The 22,463-nt window shown below is 46.9% G+C and overlaps 1 protein-coding gene and 1 pseudogene across 7 annotated transcripts in view; one reads left to right on the forward strand and one right to left on the reverse strand.

Annotated features, from left to right (window-relative positions):
• pyd (zonula occludens-like protein polychaetoid) overlaps positions 1 to 22,463 on the forward strand; it is a 357,804-nt gene that overhangs the window by 252,640 nt on the left and 82,701 nt on the right. For all 7 annotated transcript variants that reach the window (XM_089563940.1, XM_089563939.1, XM_089563941.1 and 4 more), the window contains exons 12-13: positions 11,875 to 11,922; positions 13,815 to 13,910. In XM_089563940.1, coding sequence (XP_089420066.1) covers positions 11,875 to 11,922; positions 13,815 to 13,910 — 144 coding nt within the window. The remainder of the gene's footprint in view (positions 1 to 11,874; positions 11,923 to 13,814; positions 13,911 to 22,463) is intronic.
• LOC149327732 (uncharacterized) lies at positions 1,022 to 4,440 on the reverse strand (annotated as a pseudogene).

The following is a 22,463-nucleotide window of genomic DNA, read 5'->3' on the forward strand; positions in this document are numbered from 1 at the left end:
GTGCGAGGCGGATGCTCTACTTCTACGCCATCGCTGCATATCCACTGCTACTGCTCCTTAGAGCGGGAGCTTTACTACGCCATCTGCTGCGAGTCGCTTTGACCTTGAGCGACCTAAAGCTGCTCCGGAGCTGCTGCTGTGCTTGCGCTCGTCCGCTGTGAGACCGTGCGAGAGGAGCGCACCCTCGCCTGGCCACAGTGTGCTTCGCCACAGAGAAATTCATGCAGCAAATGTTGCCGTGCACAAGGGCCATGTTTTGAGTGCGCCTGCTCGTGACCGGCAACTGAGCCGACAGGCAGTCCACCAGGAATCCGAGGGAAGCTGGGCCAGCTCGGAACGTTACACAGCAACGTCGTCAGCAAGCGACATCTGACCACCCCGCGTATATCGACCACCTCTGCTTTGTACAGCTAGATCTAGATGAGTTAAACCTTCAGAATTTTTTTTATTTTATCGTCCATGTGCGGTCCTGCTAGCATGTGTGGTTGCGCTATTAGTCCGCCTGTCTGTATTCGCAAAAAGAAATAGGGCTTACTTTGTTGTGCGCATTGCTTGGGCTGAGACAACTCGGTATTTGAGCCACCCTGTGATTGCATCACGTATCCATTATAGCATGCAAGTTACAGTGGAAATTGACAAGTTTAGGACAGCCACAAACTGCTTTGTAACTTATGCAAAGTTTTTACCGTCCCTCTGAGGAGCATGGCTGCTTCAACAATGTATTCAGTGGATTCATGGTTCCTCTGAATTGGAAAAATTTCATCCATATAATTTCTCCTCTAGATTTACAGCTCTTACTCTGGCAATTGTTAAACCTTCCCAAAATCAAACTACAATCATAAAGCATTCAGTCAAATGGCTAGGGGAAGTTTTCATTGCAGTAAAATTCACAAACGCTGCTAAGCGTACAAACATTCTCTCGATGGACATCAACCACAAAGAATCACTCAAGGTGCACCACAACAGTTACAAGTGGCACGTGACAAAGTTTGGCCTGCATCAAAAAGCATTCACTTACCTATTAGGCATTGAGAGCATGTTTCCCTTTCTTGCCCAACCATGAAAACTGGCATGCAAGGCCATCTTCCAGCAGCCAGTGTCACAGCAGTAGATGGCGTCCCATGTGCTCCCCTTTTTCCAGAAAGTTCTCGAATCTAAACAAATCTAAGCAAAGATGCAAAATTTCAAGTGGCATCAAAGTCCAAAGCATTGCCACAGGCTGCCTCTTTGCAAAACAGCTGCACACTATGTGGCATAAAAAATGCACCAAGAACTTTACATTAGTGTAGGCGCAACAACTGCACAATTCTACTCGTACTTACAGGTACAAAAATTTCATGAGTGTTGTTTCATGAGTTTCACAGATTTACGTGAAAACAGCAATAATGCAGCAACACTGAGACTGCAGTCCAGTACGGATACTCACGAAATGTTCTCTCTTCGAACCATGTAATGTCAAGTCAGACTGTTTCAATGCCTTGAAGGGAGCCGTACTGGCCGGTTGCTGCTCCTCTCGGGAAACGACCGTTTGCCAGCTACAATCCTCATGAGAGAAAGTCTCCTCATCTCCAGGTGGGTAAAAGAGACCAGAAGGTAAACAAGCGAGACAAGCACAGGAGTGAGAACGGCCAAATATTTGGGCCACACCGCGGCAGTTGCGAAAAGAAGAAACAAAACAGTGTGCATAAACCATGCACAGTGAAATTGTCCAGTAGTGTGAAAGCACCAATCGTGCACAACTGCTAGTGTGTTCATTTGTGGAACACTCATGCGTGCTGTGTGGACCTGTACGCTTGACACAGCAGCACACGGGGCGAGTATGTAGCAACATTACGGACTGAATGTGAGAAGGTCTGGGGGCAGAATCACAGAACCTACAACGCACCATGCCCTTGCACGAGTGTACGTAGAGAATCCTGTGCGGTAGGTACTGCGGCATTTGGCTTCGCCTAAAAGGGGTGCAGGGGGGCAAACATTTTTGCAGCGTACTTCTCCTCTGCAATCGTCTGCCAGACTGCACTGAAGTAAAGGGCTAGCAAGTAATTTAAAATTTGATCTCACGCTGTTTCAATCTTGAAAATGGCTGTGATATAGAAGACGTGTGAGGAACGCAAAATGTGTTATTGCCAATCATTTCAACCCTTGACGCCAGTGAGCATAAGCTGAACTAAAGCAGTGAAGCAAAGATCAGACGACAGTTATTGCAGGCCTCACGTGGCTCAATGCATCTTATTTGAAAGGGTGTGCGCTAAAAAGACGTACACAAGAAAAAGATAGAGACGACAGGAAAGAAGCGCAACTTCCAACTTTAATGACGACAAAAGAAGCCAGGCGCACATATATATCCGCTGATAACCAGATATGAGCTGCGCGATGGAGCGTGACCCCAACAACCAAACAAAAGACAGCGCAAAAAATGCATATCTAAGTGACATTAAAAGAAATCCAAGAATGTGAACATATCAAACACCTGCCGAGGTAAGGTAAAAAAGTGGGATTCATATCGGCTGATAACAATGCATAACAATCATGGGAAAACAGAGCTGTATGAAAGATGACACTGAAAAAGAGGATAACACCATAAAAAATGCCTAACAACATGACGAAATTTATAACAAAGAACAAGTGAAAGATGGAGATAAAAACCGTGTAAAGGGCGGCAAATAAAAGCACATTAGAACATCTTTCTAAAAGGACACTAAAACATAGAGAGGTGAACAGGTTAATAGTCTAGATGTACCCATCCAAAAAGGCAAGTTTATTTCTAGACAGGTTAATAGAAGGCGTGCTAACGCACTTGTCTTTCCTGAGGTGAATAAAAAAGGCCTCAATTACTTCTCTTTCTGTCTTGTCCTGAGCCTTAGCTAGAAACTTGGTTTCATTAAACTTGGGGTAGCAGTTCTGGCAACTGCTGCAGTGTAACAGAAGGTTACCTCCAGACCTGTTCTTCATGGTGACGTTGTGCCTGCGGCCGCGCTCGTCTTTTTAGCGCACACCCTTTCAAATATGATTATGTACCAACTAGCCCGTCTAAAAGCTTTACTAATACATCTTAATGCCACACTTCTTTCGGTGGACTAAAGACCAAAACATTGGACAAATTAAATTGGAGATTATTACTGGGAGCTGGGGAATGTCACATACTGACCAATGCTCATTTATGTAACATGATGCATAAAAAATTCGCAAAACAAAAGCATGCAAATCACATAACATGAACCTACAAGTAAAAAAATTACTGGAGATTATGTGACTGATACTTGTCCTCACAAGTTCACTTCACACCAACTTGCCTGTAAGCTACAAGTATCTAGGACTCTGGATCACTAATGATCTCACTTGGACTAAGCACCTTGAATATGTAGTAGCTAATGCTAACCGCAAATTATCCTTCTTGAGGAGGGCTTTGAGACTTTCCACCCCTTCTGTCCGTCTGCTCGCATGCAAAAGTGTAGTTCTGCCGATACTAGACTATGCATGTGTAATTTGGGACCCTTTCACCAAGACTAACATCACCAAGATGGAAATGGTGCAAAGAAAAGCAGTTTGCTTCATATATAATAGCTTTGGACGTACATCAGTAACCGAACTACTAATGAAAGCAAACCTGCCACCATTAACGCAAAGAAACCGTGTATCACGACTAAAATTCCTCTTTCAACTTATTAACGGTCATTATAAAACTGACCTCACGGGAATAATTAGTTTTTCATTTGGGTATTCTACGAGGCAGAGGCACAGTCGCACAATAACTGCCTTTAGCACCCATAATAACTGTTTTAAGTATTCCTTCTTTCCCCAAACAGTAACTGAATGGAATCTTTTAACCAATGATCAAATTTCAAAATCATCACTATCGGCATTTGTTTTAGGTATTGTTTAAAAACGGGTTGTCTTTAACTGTTTATACGCTCCGTGGATCTAATTTGTATTATATGCTTTGTCTGTGTTATTGTTTTCATTATGTATTCATTGTATCCCACCCTGCTAAAATCCCCAGAGGGGATTGCAGTATTGATAAATAAATAAATAATAAATAAGCTGCAGTGTACAGGAAAAAGAGAAAAATGGCCTTTCATTTCCCTACTGTGTGCAGCTGTGCAGCATGCCACATGAAATATGCCTGTAGATTAGCTGTTCAGCCGAGTGAGTACTCGTCCCGGGGCTTGGGTCTGGAAGTTCGGCAAAAGAGATTCGACTTTTGTGGTGAATGCCACTTTACGAATTGCTATTGCCTTCACCATCAGTTAATGGTATTTGCTGAAAGTACAATGCACGCATGTGAGACAGCTGCCCACTTGTGCTGGAGGATGGTTTTGGAAAATTGCTCGGTCTTCATCGGTTGAAGGTGCAGCAGTCTTCCCCCCCCCCCCCCGGGAACTCCATCTACACGTTCCGAGCATCCTTAGAAACTCCGACTTACTGACCTGTGTGGCCCATTTCCCTAATTAAATCGGATTAACATCCGGCTCCCGCCTTTTTTCTCCCCGTACGGTGGGCGGAGTCGACCAACGCGCGGAGTGCCTTTCACCCAGTCCCGTGGAGGCTTTGCTTTTGCTTTATTTTGTTTTTTAATTCGCAGGTAATATAGCCACAAAATAAGCCCGCAGAAATAAAAATATGCACGGACTATTTGCTACTACGGATCAGTACATATTACTCCGTCGATGGCAGACGGCAAGCCGCCACAGGACTGGGTGGAAGGCACTCCACGTGTTGGTCGACTTCGCCCACCGTACGGGGAGAATTAAAAAAAAAAGGCGGGAGCCGGATGTTAATCCAATTTAATTAGGGAAATGTGCCACATAGGGCAATAAGTCGCAGTTTCTAAGAATGCTCGGAACGTGTAGGTCGATTTCCTGCGGCAAAAAGACGAGGTCAGATTCATCTTCACGCATCTTTAAGTGGCTGTGACACCTGACAAAAAAAAAAAAAAAGACAGTACACTGAACAGCTCAAATCAAACAATATGGTATAACTGAGCCGCCATCAATTCTTACCTTCTCCAGATTCTCACTATCAAGGCCGGATGTGTACTGCGCACAGTCAACCTTGCCTCTCGCATCTTCATAGGTGCCTGAGACTTTCATGCCAGCAACTTCCGTTGGAGCCAAGTATTGTATCTTCGGAGCAATAACATTGTTTAAGTATTGTATACTCACTGTGATGTTCACTGCGAAAGTCTTCCATTCTTTACATGGAACTTGTTCCCCTCTGAACCAGTCTGGCGCAGGGCCTGGTGGGCAGCAACATTTTTTGCCACAAATCCGAAGTGGCGGGACTACGTCAACAGTCCTTTCTACTCCACTATGCAGAAGTTGATCTGCACGAGTTTCGTTTAAGGTGGAAAAAAGTTCAGTCATAAAGGTGCGACTTGAAAAGGATAAAACATACTGGGAGGAACGTCCTGTGCTTGGCAAGGATGTGCACAAGGAGTAGGAGTTTGCCAATAACAGTGCACCGAACAAACATGCATAAAGCAGAGGTGGGCAGCAAAAGAAAGCATGCAGCTCAAGAATGCAGCAGCGTTCTGCGCCTCCAGGGTGAAAGCGGCAGACGCGGTGGCATAACTGAAAGGGAAACCACAAATGGGGCAAGATATGCCTGAACTACAGTCGCCGACCGTTTTTTCGGACTTGAAGGGACCCGAAAAATGGTCCAAATAATCGAACAGTCTGAAAAATCCGTGAGGTACAAAAAAATCACTTTATTCAGAGGAAGTTGGCTTAAAAAAGTCGCTGATTTTACCTTGCAGCAAATTTCTCTTGCTGGCGACGATTTGCTCTTGTATTTGCGCCAAAGTTGTGGTTTCGCTGCACACACTAGACAGCAAGTTCATGGCGTTTGTAATTTGTGCAACCGATGGCTCTGGTAGGCCGCCCGAGTCGTCGTCGGAGTCCGACTCGTCTTCAGGTGGAAGAACCTGGCGTACAAGTTCGTCGTCCGTGAGGTCCGCACACATATCGAGGCCGTCATCCACTTCAACAAACTCGCAAAACGTGGAGTCCGTTGGAATGTCCATTCCCTTCCCACAAAGGCCAACGATGAGGTCTTCGCCACTGTCCGCAGTCAAATCCTCAGAAGCGTTGCAGTCTTCTCATGATTTTGTTCACAGCGCAACAAGAACAGGAAAGACAAAAGACGAAAGAGTAACACAAACATGAATAGTTACCAACTCGCCCAAATGTCTGCCTTGCAGTCTTCTACGACATCGACTTCATCGGTGGAGAATCCAGCATGCCTAAAGCAACTGGCAATTGTTTCAGCTCTGACTGCCTTCCACGCGTCAGCCAGCATGCTAACCGCCGCAGAAAGATCCGTGGCGTACTTTTTTCCATTGTCAAAACAAAGGACTGTGCGCCACAGAAGACTGGTCCGATAATGCACCTTCTGGGTTTTTGATCACCCCCTGGTCCATTGGCTGGAGCACGCTAGTGGTGTTTGGCAGCTGGTATTCGAGCCGAATGGCTTTCAGGTTGTCGATGGTGCCCTGAACCGCGCAGTTATCCACAAAAATAATAACCTGTCGCCCGTGCCACTCGAAACTTCGGCCCAGTCGACGCACGTAGCCTTCAAACAATGCATGAGTGATCCATGCTTTGGAGTTGCTGCAATACCGCACGGGAAGGTTCTTCGCGCCCTTAAAACACCTAGGATTCTTGGACTTGCCTATCACAAGAAGTGGCAGCTTCTCGGTGCCAGTGGAATTTACACCTACCATTACTGTAATTCGTTCCTTACTGTGGCGGCCCCCTGAACAGGAGTCACCTGAAAAAGAGAGGGTGCGGTCAGGCAACATTTTGAAAAAGAGGCCGGTCTTGTCGCAATTGAAGGTGTCCTGCGGGTTGTACTGGCTCAACAAAGGCTTGAACTTCGTCTGACGGTAGTCTGCTACCGTGGCTGGGTTGGCAGCTTCGCTCTCCCCGCACATCTTCTTAAAAGACACACCGTGTTTCTTCTTGAAACCGCGGAGCCATCCGTCCGTGAACTTGAATTTTTCAATCCTCATTTTCACGCAGGGTCTCTGCCTTTTCCTTCAACGTGTCGCCCGACACTGGAAGATTCTTCGCTAAAGCAGCTGTAAGCCAAAGTAGCAAGGCCTTCTCCAATTCGGGGTGGTCGCCTTTCCTGTCGTTCTTCTGGCTGCTGCTGTGGGACGCCTCAAAGGCGGAAAAAATCTTCTCCTTATTTTTCACGTGATCCAAAATCGTTTGCTTCGGCAGTGTGAACTCCTTGGCCACGTCAGCTTGCGTTTGCCCACTCAGCACTAGCTTAATGATCGCTGCCTTTTTCTCAAGGGTCATGGTAGAGTAGCTCCCAGGCTTCTTTTGACGGCACCGGCGGGGCCAGGTTGTCCACAGCCCACCACACCGCTCGTCAAACACGCAAAAAACGAGGCACTTTTCATTCAGAGCGGTGGAACCGCCGGACGCAAGCACAAAACGGCCAAAGAATTGACGGAGTGCCGCTTGGTAGACGCGATTGGAAAAACTCAAGTGACAACAAGGTGAATGGCGAACGTATGAGACAAAGCTCAAAGCGATAGCTGCCCGCGTCAGCGTTGGCGACAAAAGCAGGTTGACGGCGATGACAATCCGACTGCCACCACGGTGCGGGCAGGGCACTTTTTTCTTATTTCTTTTTTAAGCCCAAACTAATTCTGCCACCTCGAAGTGGCAGAAATTGCAGGGACCTCTACTGGCAAAAAAGAAGCACCGAAAGCATGTCAAGCCAATCCAACTACAGAGCCAGTCCACCTCAATCCAAGATGGCGCCCATTGTGCCGGCGAAAAGCCGATAAGCTGGCCGATTTTGGCCCGCAGGCGACTGAAATTAGTACGAAAAATAAAAATTTCGGACTTTTAAAGTCCGAAATATCCGTCGCGAATATGCATGCGCTTCTATGGGGTGACTGACGGTGCCTCACTGAAGTCCGAAATATCCTACAAGTCCGAATTATTGGAGCCCGAATTACCCGTCGGCAACTGTATTTAGTTTACGACGCTGTGACAGAAGCCCCATCTCTATAGCATTCGCTGCATACCCACAAAAACCTGTTCGCAAGTAGTTTCCATATACCACGGTTATTCCCTTCACATGACATGGCCTTTGTGAAATGGGTCTAGCCTTGAACTGGTTGGTGCCATGGAGACAGCCTCCCTTGAGGAATATTTGCCATGTTTATTTATTTATTCAATAAACCCCTAAAGGCCCTCAGTCGAGGGTATTACATAGGGGGGAGCATTGGCACACAAGAACGCAAAACAAGAATGTGCAAGCGCCAAGGTGCAATACGTAAATACAGAAAGCAAAAGTAAAAAACAAAACAAAAACCTGTAATATACATTGTAATTTACACGAAAAAGAACACATAGGGCTTTAGAAGCATAACATAACCGTAGGAACAAAACAAAATAACAAAACAGCTCAATGCAGCAAGTGGTACAATCAATTAGTAAAGCTAAACAGACATTTGGGTTAGGAGGTCCTGAAACTTGTTAAGGTTCCTTTCTGAAGCGACGTGTAGTACGAGGTATGAAAGAGTTCGCAAAAGAAGAAGTGTGGCATGATATGCGTTTAACTTTCAGCGGGGGGGTTGTGAGGTGGAAAAAAAGATTCAGGTGATTGAAAAAAATCGTCATGGAGCAGAACATGATGGTAAAGTTTATCTTTACCATCAACTTTAATCTTTCAATCAACAGTGCTTGTTCACTGCACTGCTACACCTTGAATCTTTGCTTTCACTTGTATGCAACAGGTGCATGGCAGGGCAGCCCTGCTTTCTTGACATCTGCAACCAAGGCATCAAGGAGGAGAGACGGCAAGCCTTGTGGCGTCAAAGCTGTGCAAGGGTTCAGCTTGCGAAAATTGCCTGCCACTATAGTGAGCACAGTGCCAATCAGTTGTTGCCTTCTTTGCTGCCCTGTACAGCGGACCCTGACGGAAGGCTAGCTTTGTTGTCACTACCTAGGCTTTGCCCCTATCATCATCATCAGCCTGACTACGCCCACTGCAGGGCCCCATGTCTCTCCAGTTAACCCAGTCCTTCGCCAGTTGCGGCCACTGTATCCCCGCAAACTTCTTGATCTCATCCGCCCGCCTAGCTTTCTGCCGTCCCCTGCTACGCTTGCCTTCTCTTGGAATCCACTCCGTTACCCTTAGGGAGCAGCAGTTATCTTGCCTTCGCATTGCATGCCCTGCCCAGGCCCACTTCTTCCTCTTGATCTCAACTAGGATGTCATTAACCCGCCTCAGAAATACGGGCCAGTGTAGTGAAGAAGGAGCCTGTGGGGCCTGTCCTTTTCGTCAAGTGCCCTCGGTTGGCGCACAAACTCACCTGGCACGAGCGTTTTAAGAGACAAACTCAGCTTTGACACGTTGTCACGATCTTTGGGACCAATTCAAATGGAAAGTGGACCAGAAAAGCACAGGTTTGCAAGTTTCCTTGTCACGCTCAAGTACAGTAGTAGGTGCATTGGATCAAGAGGCACACATGCAGTTGATGGGCAGTTGTGTGAAAACAGAAGATCCGTGATGATGATCCTCGTCTGTTTGCAGGACTCACCTGTTCTCAGCATTCGTGAAAAAAGAAAGAAACCTTGTGTCATCACAGCTGCTGTGCACTTAGGGCAACCATGGTAGCTGCTGTGCCCTTTAGTTGTGAAAATGGATGGGCGAGCTGGTGCAGAGTGAAGCGCCCTTTTCTCGAACCTCCCTGGGCTCAGCCACAAAAGGCCTCGGTTGCCTGGCTTTGAGGGTCCACCAGCAGCCGAGGTGTGTTTGGCCAAGGGATGGCCACTTGGCGAAACAGGTGCAGCCTGGTTCCTTGAGGGGGGACGAGGGTCTCAAAGCTAACTTTCTTATTTATGGTATTACTGAATATATTATCGCTTAAAGCTAATTGATTAGAAAAGCAGAAGAAAAAACAACCACATGCCGCCGGTGGGATCCAAACCCACGACCTCCGAATTACGCGTCCGGTGCTCTGCCTCTGAGCTACGGCGACGGCTGTCAAACCTTCTGCTTTCGGGGGTATTTATGTTTATAAGTAACCTAACCTTGAGAGTGTTCATCAGCGCCACCCACGTTCATAAGCGGCGGACGTAGAACGTCCTGAGTTACCGCAGGTGTGACGTAGAACGTCATCGAACGGCGAGGGTGGAAGCTGCGTGAGAACCCTCTTATGCTTCCTATGGCGTCAAGGCTGCCAGAACCGAGGCCCTCGCTAAGCAATTAAGCAAACAAGGGAAGGGGAATGAGGGGCTCGTTATAAATATGACAGAAGCCAACAGCCACAGAAACCAAAGGGCACAGGGGATTTTTTTTAATTAATTAATTTATTTTTGTGCTGTTGATCAATTTAGAATATTACTGAATATATTATCGCTTAAAGCTAATTGATAAGCCTTGATTAGCTTGATTAGAATCTAATTGATTCTGCTTTTCTAATCAATTAGCTTTAAGCGATAAAATATTCAGTAATATTCTCAGAGGCAGAGCACCGGACGCGTAATTCGGAGGTCGTGGGTTCGGATCCCACCGGTGTCATGTGGTTGTTTTTTCTTCTGCTTTTCTAATCAATTAGCTTTAAGCGATAATATATTCAGTAATATTCTAAATTGATCAACAGCACAAAAAATAAATAAATTAATTAAAAAAAATCCCCTGTGCCCTTTGGTTTCTGTGGCTGTTGGCTTCTGTCATATTTATAACGAGCCCCTCATTCCCCTTCGCTTGTTTGCTTAATTGCTTAGCGAGGGCCTCGGTTCTGGCAGCCTTGACGCCATAGGAAGCATAAGAGGGTTCTCACGCAGCTTCCACCCTCGCCGTTCGATGACGTTCTACGTCACACCTGCGGTAACTCAGGACGTTCTACGTCCGCCGCTTATGAACGTGGGTGGCGCTGATGAACACTCTCAAGGTTAGGTTACTTATAAACATAAATACCCCCGAAAGCAGAAGGTTTGACAGCCGTCGCCGTAGCTCAGAGGCAGAGCACCGGACGCGTAATTCGGAGGTCGTGGGTTCGGATCCCACCGGCGTCATGTGGTTGTTTTTTCTTCTGCTTTTCTAATCAATTAGCTTTAAGCGATAATATATTCAGTAATATTCTAAATTGATCAACAGCACAAAAAATAAATAAATTAATTAAAAAAAATCCCCTGTGCCCTTTGGTTTCTGTGGCTGTTGGCTTCTGTCATATTTATAACGAGCCCCTCATTCCCCTTCCCTTGTTTGCTTAATTGCTTAGCGAGGGCCTCGGTTCTGGCAGCCTTGACGCCATAGGAAGCATAAGAGGGTTCTCACGCAGCTTCCACCCTCTCCGTTCGATGACGTTCTACGTCACACCTGCGGTAACTCAGGACGTTCTACGTCCGCCGCTTATGAACGTGGGTGGCGCTGATGAACACTCTCAAGGTTAGGTTACTTATAAACATAAATACCCCCGAAAGCAGAAGGTTTGACAGCCGTCGCCGTAGCTCAGAGGCAGAGCACCGGACGCGTAATTCGGAGGTCGTGGGTTCGGATCCCACCGGCGTCATGTGGTTGTTTTTTCTTCTGCTTTTCTAATCAATTAGCTTTAAGCGATAATATATTCAGTAATATTCTAAATTGATCAACAGCAGAAAAAATAAATAAATTAATTAAAAAAAATCCCCTGTGCCCTTTGGTTTCTGTGGCTGTTGGCTTCTGTCATTTCTTATTTATGGATAGAATGTCATGAACTTTTGCACGCAGATGCATTTTTCTCTTCTGATTCCAACTATGTGATCATAACTGAGCTGGTGGTCTTAGATCTTACAAAGACTGGAATGCAACTAGGTAATTTCTTACGCAGCTTTAGTGAACTTTCTCATTGATGTTTCTCTGCAGACGGCCTGTCCAAGTTCCCAGCGTATGAGCGTGTGGCCCTCAAGCACCGTGAGTATTGGCAGCCATGCCAGCATACACCTCCATTGGCCACAGTGCAAAAGAATCTGCCCTCCCTCTTCTGCCCACCTCACACATGTGGTGCTAAATCATCAGATCCCACCCAAGAAAGAAAGCAGCAGAGGTGGTGAGCACCCAGTTGTGGCTCATCTAAGAAGATTTGGACGGCTAGGGCTGGCAGTCGGAAATCTGAGGGTTACAATGCGGGACGATCGCTTTCCCTGCAATTAGGCCTTCTCGCACTTGACCAGGACAAGCTCACGGTAGAACGGTTGTGACCATTGGTGTGGGTGTAACAGGAGAAAAAAAAAAACACATGCTGTGACTGCTGTGTCTTTTCTCATCGTGTGCGATAGGTGGCTTGTGGTATTTTATGCAAGATCTAAGCCTACTGGCTTAGGCCACGCAAAAAACAGCAGCGAAGAAAGGGAAGTACTGTTTTCCCAACACTTTAAGTTCGATCTTCGGATAGTTTGCTTGACTGTTCTGGTTTTGCCGCATTCACATTTATGAATTTCAGCACAGTATTTGACTGCTGCCGAACATTTGGAAATTTTCAAATATTCGGAAATTCTCTAATTCAATATGAACCAGATAACAAAGATATTCAATTTGTAGTCGAAATATCGCATATTCTTTCTTCACTATCAGGCTTTGGCAACCTTGTTCCCAAGTAAACAGAGCATGTGTGGATTCTCGTGCAGAGCATCAGCACTTGTTAAGTCACTCTCTGCTGACCTCATTCAGAGCCACCCATGCACCTTGGAACTGCTTGTGCACACTAGTGCCTTGTTCGATCAAAGCTAGCATGTGCACCTCCCTAGCCAAATAAGATCACTGGTCGAAAATGAGGAGGAGGACGCGTAAGAGTAGACTCCTCCTTTTTCCTCTTCGCATCCTTCTCACCCAAACCCAAGTTGCAGTCGTAGTTCGTTGGCACATCGTTCTCGACAAACCCGATGCCACGAACGGCAGCATAGCTTCCGCGCCGAACGAACGGGCAGCCAGCCGCAAGCTTCGTGGTGAACGCGCCTTGGATGCGCTATCTGTTGCAGCAGTGGAATACATTGCGAGGAGGCGGAGGAAGTGGTTTTAGTGGGCGCTGCCTGATGGTGCTACGTGCACGCCAAGCGAAGAGGACAAGTAGCAGAAACGTACTTTGCTACTCGCTTAACTGCAACTTTGTAATTTCCACGCTCATAATTGCTAATATACACCACAGTACATGTCTCCAAAGCACCCTTCTAAGACTACACTGTATTCACTAGACGCGCCTGTTAAGTCGGGTTCAGCAACAGCAGTTTATTAATAAAAACTTCATTCTGGCCCCAGCCTGGACAAAAGTAAATAACACCCTGACACACACAGCGCCGCTGTCACATCACCCGGTCTCCCGTTCATAGTTGCCAGCCTCGGAGCACCACTCGCACCACACTGCGGCTGTAACGTGCAAGTGCCACAGCACTAAACTCGGAACACAACAGCGCCTTTGTTCATTCCAGACCATCGAGCTGGCATGGCGGAGTGGTTAGCGCGCTCGTCTCGCACTCCGGAGACCCTGGTTCGGTTCCCCAACTCGACCAATTTCCTATTCGGTTTTATTTTTTACTGCTTCTGGGATTTTTCGCTCAGGGACAGTGCCGCTGACACCGGTTTTCGTGCAACACAGGGCCCTGAAGGCTATCGCGTTAAAATCGAGCCACTAGATTGACCCATTTATATGTTCATGCTGTTTGTATCCAATCAGCATATTGTCGTCAAAGGCAGGACAGACTTCATGTGCGCCCCTCAGGAGTCTTTCTGACATCCGTGCTGGAAACAGGACGACCCTGTGTGTGGTGAGTGTTGGGCAGCAGTGGCTGAGGAGGGGAGGTGTGTTGCAGCGGGCTTCATCCGGCCGGTGGTGCTGTTTGGGCCGATGGCGGACGTGGCACGCGAGAGGCTGCTCAGGGACTACCCGCTCAAGTACGCCTGCCCACGTGAGTGCCCCATTTCAGCTGTGGTAGTAGCCTTAGGTTTGGCTGTAGAGCAACATCCTTAGCAAGGTTATGCCCATCAATTATTGTTGTGGGAAAAAAATGTGCACTTAAGAGCGTTCACCAGTGGTAGTGTCCATAGGGAGTACATGGGAACTTTCAGAAGCTATACCGTGTCTAAACTTGGCTTGATTTTCATGAGGTTTGTGGCAGCGTTTTCTTCTTTAGTGAATAGAGGAAATGTTGCAGGCAGATTTCATTGTTCAAGTTTCATTTTTTTTTACCAATTGGACGCAAAGTTCCTGAAAAATGGTGCTTTTAGATATGTCAAACTTTCATGTCATCTCAGGAAAAAACTAAGCCAAATATCAAAATTTCGTCCGCAACATTTCCTCCCTTTTTCTTTCTTGATTGTTAAGCCGCCATTTTTATCCATATCGAACCTAGTGTTTGCGTTTTACAGGCTCTGAAAGTTGTGTATATATTTCCTGCGGGGATTTGAATTTCGCACTAAAATTTTACTAGTGCGACGTGGCTCCACCTGGCGACAAATTATTTTGTCGCTACTATGCTCTACCACCAACTTCTTGCTTGTCTTTGTTCGTGCGCACTTTTTTTTCTTAGAACCTGGGCGAACTTGATTTCTTTCCTGGTTTTCTTGCTTGGTCACGACTAGAATCAAGTTCATGGAAACACACGTTGGTCGAGTTGGGTTGGATTCGCTCAGCCTGACCCCCGCCTCAACCTGACGTTATTGGTTCGGTTCATGTAAACAGAGCTAAGCAAGAACTCTAGCTATGTAAGGAAGGCTACGCGGGAAAGGGAAGAAAACCAGTCATAAGGCCTTGTGCTAGGAGCTCCGTTCTTTCCTTTTATTTGGAGACTGACTAGATAGGTGTTCAACACAATGGAACCTTTTCCCGGTAATGTCCTGGGGATGCACCCAGCCTCTCTTCCACCATTTTAACCGACCACACCTGTCTGCTCAGGCGAAACCAGTAACCGCGCCCTACCATTGTAAAAGAATTTTCGCAGAAAAGAGGAAGGAAGCTTAGGCAATCCAAACCGGAAACGCTAAATTGGTGGGTTACTGGGAAATGGTCCGTTGTCTGACCCCCAGATCCTTCTTTCCTCAATGGCTTGAGAGGGGTTAACTCTTTTGTGCTTCGGTCCCCGGAAGCTTGGCCGCATACCTACAGAAAGTTCTGGGCTCTACTTTATGTACGCAGAAGAATGAATACTTTCGTGTCCCGGGGTAGTTTACACACCTGGAGGGAGAATAGAACTTCCCTCCTGTTCGGGGTACTCAGGCGCTGCCATCTATGGACAGAAAAAGATCAAATCTGAGTTGTCTTGTAGCTGGTGACCCCTCTTAAAGGGGCTCTGAAATAGGCTGTAATAAAGTTGCGGTATGCCTGGGATGTTAAAGCATGCCTACGTGAACATTGTCTAACAAGAATTTTTTTAATGTGCTTTGTAATAAGGGAGTAATTACTCATTGACATCCACACGAGCGCAGCCATACGGCTACAGAGGAAAGCTGTGCAGCTTTCCCAGAAACTTTGTAGTTAAAAAAAAATTCGTCCTGGTCCGGGGTTCAAACCCGGGACCACCGCTTCACCAGAGCAGTCGCTCTACCAACCGAGCTAACCGGGACGGCAAGCTTATGGTAGGGCGAGAGCAAATTGATCAATAACTCGAAGTGGGAACAGTGTTGGTCAAATGTTTTAGGGGAATCCCCCAAGGTGGAGTAGATTTGTAATAAGGGGAGTAATTACTCATTGACATCCACCCAAGCGCAGCCATACTGCTACAAAGGAAAGCTATACAGCTTTCCCAGAAACTTCGTAGTTAAAGAAAAATTCGTCCTGGTCCGGGGTTCGAACCCGGGACCACCGCTACACCGGAGCAGTCGCTCTACCAACTGAGCTAACCGGGACGGCAAGCTTATGGTAGGGCGAGAGTGAATTGATCAATAACTCGAAGTGGGAACAGTGTTGGTCAAATGTTTTAGGGGAATCCCCCAAGGTGGAGTAGATTTGTAATAAGGGGAGTAATTACTCATTGACATCCACCCAAGTGCAGCCATACGGCTACAAAGGAAAGCTATACAGCTTTCCCAGAAACTTCGTAGTTAAAGAAAAATTCGTCCTGGTCCGGGGTTCAAACCCGGGACCACCGCTTCACCAGAGCAGTCGCTCTACCAACCGAGCTAACTGGGACGGCAAGCTTATGGTAGGGCGAGAGCAAATTGATCAATAACTCGAAGTGGGAACAGTGTTGGTCAAATGTTTTAGGGGAATCCCCCAAGGTGGAGTAGATTTGTAATAAGGGGAGTAATTACTCATTGACATCCACCCAAGCGCAGCCATACGGCTACAAAGGAAAGCTATACAGCTTTCCCAGAAACTTCGTAGTTAAAAAAAAATTCGTCCTGGTCCGGGGTTCGAACCCGGGACCACCGCTTCACCAGAGCAGTCGCTCTACCAACCGAGCTAACTGGGACGGCAAGCTTATGGTAGGGCGAGAGCAAATTGGTCAATAACTCGAAGTGGGAACAGTGTTGGTCAAATGTTTTAGGGGAATCCCCCAAGGTGGAGTAGATTTGTAATAAGGGGAGTAATTACTCATTGACATCCACCCAAGCGCAGCCATACTGCTACAAAGGAAAGCTATACAGCTTTCCCAGAAACTTCGTAGTTAAAGAAAAATTCGTCCTGGTTCGGGGTTCAAACCCGGGACCACCGCTTCACCAGAGCAGTCGCTCTACCAACCGAGCTAACTGGGACGGCAAGCTTATGGTAGGGCGAGAGTGAATTGATCAATAACTCGAAGTGGGAAGAGTGTTGGTCAAATGTTTTAGGGGAATCCCCCAAGGTGGAGTAGATTTGTAATAAGGGGAGTAATTACTCATTGACATCCACCCAAGCGCAGCCATACGGCTACAAAGGAAAGCTATACAGCTTTCCCAGAAACTTCGTAGTTAAAGAAAAATTCGTCCTGGTCCGGGGTTCGAACCCGGGACCACCGCTACACCGGAGCAGTCGCTCTACCAACTGAGCTAACCGGGACGGCAAGCTTATGGTAGGGCGAGAGTGAATTGATCAATAACTCGAAGTGGGAACAGTGTTGGTCAAATGTTTTAGGGGAATCCCCCAAGGTGGAGTAGATTTGTAATAAGGGGAGTAATTACTCATTGACATCCACCCAAGTGCAGCCATACGGCTACAAAGGAAAGCTATACAGCTTTCCCAGAAACTTCGTAGTTAAAGAAAAATTCGTCCTGGTCCGGGGTTCAAACCCGGGACCACCGCTTCACCAGAGCAGTCGCTCTACCAACCGAGCTAACTGGGACGGCAAGCTTATGGTAGGGCGAGAGCAAATTGATCAATAACTCGAAGTGGGAACAGTGTTGGTCAAATGTTTTAGGGGAATCCCCCAAGGTGGAGTAGATTTGTAATAAGGGGAGTAATTACTCATTGACATCCACCCAAGCGCAGCCATACGGCTACAAAGGAAAGCTATACAGCTTTCCCAGAAACTTCGTAGTTAAAGAAAAATTCGTCCTGGTCCGGGGTTCGAACCCGGGACCACCGCTACACCGGAGCAGTCGCTCTACCAACTGAGCTAACCGGGACGGCAAGCTTATGGTAGGGCGAGAGTGAATTGATCAATAACTCGAAGTGGGAACAGTGTTGGTCAAATGTTTTAGGGGAATCCCCCAAGGTGGAGTAGATTTGTAATAAGGGGAGTAATTACTCATTGACATCCACCCAAGCGCAGCCATACGGCTACAAAGGAAAGCTATACAGCTTTTTCAGAAACTTCGTAGTTAAACAAAAATTCGTCCTGGTCCGGGGTTCAAACCCGGGACCACCGCTTCACCAGAGCAGTCGCTCTACCAACCGAGCTAACTGGGACGGCAAGCTTATGGTAGGGCGAGAGCAAATTGATCAATAACTCGAAGTGGGAACAGTGTTGGTCAAATGTTTTAGGGAAATCCCCCAAGGTGGAGTAGATTTGTAATAAGGGGAGTAATTACTCATTGACATCCACCCAAGCGCAGCTATACGGCTACAAAGGAAAGCTATACAGCTTTCCCAGAAACTTCGTAGTTAAAAAAAAATTCGTCCTGGTCCGGGGTTCGAACCCGGGACCACCGCTACACCGGAGCAGTCACTCTACCAACTGAGCTAACTGGGACGGCAAGCTTATGGTAGGGCAAGAGTGAATTGATCGATAACTCGAAGTGGGAACAGTGTTGGTCAAATGTTTTAGGGGAATCCCCCCAGGGTGGAGTTGGCTGGCGGGAATCCCCCGGTTGGCTCTTGACGACACGAGCAAACAATGCGCACTTGCAGCGATTCGGCCCTGGCTTCCAGGGCAGAAAAGAAGTGGCTAGGTGGTGAAGTGCTGGCCGCCACGGTGAATGAGACGATTGGAGAATGAGTCCGATCCACGAAGCATCCGGGCCGTAGGGTGCGAGGAGCTGACGGCCGAGGTCCTTGGATGCACCGAGCAGCAGGGGCAGGGGGCTGGTGTCCTCACGTGTGGGCAAGGTCTTGGGTCGGTCGGGTCGTTATGGTCGCGGCAACATCATCAATTTGTCGTGTCTTGTGGTCTGGGCGGGGGACAGGGCTGGGGTGAGCAGCGAGGTCAGTTCAAGTCAGGCGAGCTGGTGCACGGCTGTGCGGGGCGGACCAGGCACTCACGGCCGACTTACACGGCAGGCGCGGGCCGGACGCCGATGCTCCGGGACCAGGATGGTGATGAAGGGAGCCCCGCACCTCACACCAAATGTTCCATATAAAAACGGCGCACAGAAAAAACACGCAGAACACAGGGAGAACGGACAGGACAAGAGCGCACTAGCAACTGAAGCTTGGTCGAAAAACACTTCTCACTCGGTAAGCATGCGCCAGGAAATTCAGCACGTGTCAACAAGATAAAAACCCAATTAAAAACATGACGTTGCTGTACAAACGGACTAAACAAAGATAAAATTTTTTAAATTTTTTTTTTAAATACGTAAGACAAGAATAAAGACGAGAACCTAAACCCCCGGGATGACCGAAGCACCTAAACAGCACATGCGAAAGGCGAAAACCTGCATGAAAGCGTTGCCACTCCTGCTAACAGATACCGAGGAACTTGCGCTCTTTTTCCAGCAAAAACACCAACGTAGAACTAACACAGAAGTCGCCACCTGCGGCAATTATGTTCGAGGCCTCCACTATCTCTCTATCCACTCTTTTCCTACCGCGCCCAATGATACTTGTCGCACCCAAGTTGGGCAGACAGCCGCCCTCGCAATCCTTACATTTTTTGCAGTGCAGGGGGAGGTTCGAGCCATGACCCGTCCTTAGCGACGCTGCGTGCTTGCGCAACCTTTCATTCACACATTTGCCCGTCTGGCCCACGTAAGTTCGGCCGCAGCTAAGGGGAATGCGATACACGACACCTGTCACACAAGGAACAAACTTAGTCTGGTGGTTGACCCCACAGGTAGTTTTCTTTGTGCGCCCTTCAGCAACAAGCCTGCACAGCTTGGAAAGCTATGCGGTGCGGTAAACACGAGGCGAACACCAGCCTTCGGGGCTACCTTCTTAAGATTACGTGACACCCTGTGCATGTAAGGTATCACCTCGAAGGCCTGTTTGGAGGAATTCAGTTCTTGAGCACCCAGTGCACTCTCCGGTTTCTTTTTCTTTCGGTGGCGCTTTAGTAACGACTCAGACACAGCACTGATTAGGTCCAACGGGAAACCCGACTCCTTCAACCTACTAACTTTTAAGTCAAAACTTTCATCAACCTTGTGTAGACACGACTTAGACAAGGCGGACCGAAGACATGACGACGCCAAGCTCCTTTTGACTAACTTGGAATGAGGGGACGCGGAAGGTAGAATCGCCTTCTTCGACCTCGGCATGTAGGCCCAACAGATGTGGTCGACTCCCCGAAGGCACAACCGCAGGTCAACAAACTGAATGCACCCACTTTTCGGAAGTTCAACAGTGAATCTCAGGGAGTTAGAGCAATTCATGAACAGCCCCACCACCGCACCTGCAACAGAGTCCAGGGCTTCTTCAACAGGGACATTTAGGAAAACCAGAAAGTCGTCTACATATCTGTAAATTTTCATCACCACCCCGATCCGCAGAGCTTAGTTCCTGCTCCAGCCTTCTATAAATTGGGCCAGGAAATTTTCAGCTAGAACTGGAGCCACACAGGACCCAATGCAAGTACCTCGCTTTTGAACATACAGGTTGTTGTCGTAAGTAACCACGGTGGATTCCAAATAGCATTTAAGCAACTCCAAAAAGGAATCCACGGACACACCATAGGCATTCTGAAAACTAATGAGTCCCGTACTCTCTATCAACTCTTGTACAGCAGAAAACAACTCATCATGGGGTATGGAATCATCATCATCATCATCATTTATTATCCCTTAAGGGCCCTGGTTTGGGCATTACATAGGGGGGGGGGGGGGGGGGGGGGGAGACAAGAAAGTATGGCCATGGTCATATTTATACATACAAGAAAAACAACGAGGCATGGTGATGTACGTGCATTTCTTTGATCCGTGCATTTTGGAATATAGGGAAAACAAACGGACGAAAATTACACAGGCAGTTATGCTCCGCATACTTTTAACAAACAACAAAACAGTATATTCACACACAAAAAGGAAAAGCAATCGGGTACTGAACAAAAAAATGCAGTGTATTATTTAACAAACAACAAAACAGTATATTCACACACAAAAAGGAAAAGCAATCGGGTACTGAACAAAAAAAATGCAGTGTATTAGAGAAAAGTATAGCAAAAGAAAAATGAAATCCTATTGCTGCTCATCAGTTTATTTAGAAAAATGAGCGGATGTTAACTGCCTGAATTTTGAGTTGTCACGCTCATGGACAATAGTTTCGGGAAGTGAATTCCAGTCATCAATAGCCAAGGGCAAGAATGATTTATTAAATGAATTTGTGGAACCAGTAATACGCTGCACGCTCAGGGAATTGAAGAGCCGACGGGACGTTCGTACAGGTGGTACCAGAAGGGAGGTTCGCAGGTCAGGACGGTTGTAATATAGATTATGAAATAAACTCAGCCGTAATGTCTTCCTTCGATGAGTTAACGAGTCGAGATCAATGGATGATTTGATGGCACTAACGCTGATCCGTGTATCATATTTTGAGCAGATGAAGCGAGCTGCACGATTCTGGATGCTTTCTAGTAAGTCAATTAAGTATTGTTGATGAGGGCTCCATATTGCGCAGGCATATTCAAGTTTAGGTCTAATGTATACTTCATATGCGAGCTTACGAATGTTACTGGGGGATAAAGAGAGAGAACGCCTGATGAAGCCAAGTGTTTTAGATGTGTCCGCCACAAGTTTCGTGATATGCTCAGACCAGTTCAGTTTGTCTGTGATAATAACTCCCAGATATCGGTATGATTCTACACGTGAAATGATCATGGAGTTCAATGAGTATGAATAATCAAGGTTGGAGCGTTTTCGGGAGACTTGCATGCTCTTACACTTGGACACATTCAGTTTCATCAGCCAGGTGGCGCACCAGGTTTCTATTGTGTTGAGGTCTTTCTGCAGGAGCAACTGGTCAGATGTATTAGTGATGCGACGATAAAGTACACAATCGTCAGCGAAAAGGCGGATTGTGGATGAAATGCCTGTAGGGAGGTCGTTTATAAAGACTAAAAATAAAAGTGGACCGAGGACAGAGCCTTGGGGTACGCCTGAAATGACATTGGAGTTTTTGGAGCGATGGTCGCCAATAACAGTGAACTGAGTGCGGTCTGAAAGGAAGGAGGAAATCCATGATAGTACCAAGGGGTCAAGAGAGAGGGATGACAGTTTAAACATCAGACGTTGATGTGGGACACGGTCAAAGGCCTTAGAGAAATCCAGATAGATAATATCAGTTTGAAATGAAGAATCCAAATTGAGGTTAAGGTCCGTAGTAAATTCGTAAAGCTGGGTATCACACGAGAAACCAGAACGGAATCCATGCTGGTTGGCAAAGAAGAAGGAATTTTTGTCTAGATGAAGAGCAACCTGTGAGTATATGATATGTTCTAGCATTTTGCAAGCAATACATGTTAATGAAATAGGGCGATAGTTTGATGGATCAGAGCGATCACCTGACTTGAAAACCGGAACAACCCTACTTAACTTCCAGTCATTTGGAATCGAACTACTTGAAATTGATTGGCTAAAGATTATTTGTAATATCTGACATGAAATTTCTCTAGTGCCTTTTAGTATTTTTGTAGGTATCTCGTCAGGTCCAGGGGCGCTAGACGACTTCAAACTGTCGATAAGTTTACCTATGCCTTCGGCAGAAATGGAGATTGGGGGCATCTGGCTGAAATGAGAGCTGTTATGGTTGGGTACATGAAGGACGGGTTCATGAGTGAAAACGGAAGAGAAGTAATTGTTCACAACATCTGCACAGCGATCTGCAGAGACGTGCGAGCCATCTTGCTCACGCAAGATAATACCCTGCAGCGAGTTATGGTTTGGCAACAGAA

Source organism: Amblyomma mixtum, chromosome 10 (genome assembly GCF_055824585.1).
Source record: "Amblyomma mixtum isolate Tamu chromosome 10, ASM5582458v1, whole genome shotgun sequence".
NCBI lineage: Eukaryota > Metazoa > Arthropoda > Arachnida > Ixodida > Ixodidae > Amblyomma > Amblyomma mixtum.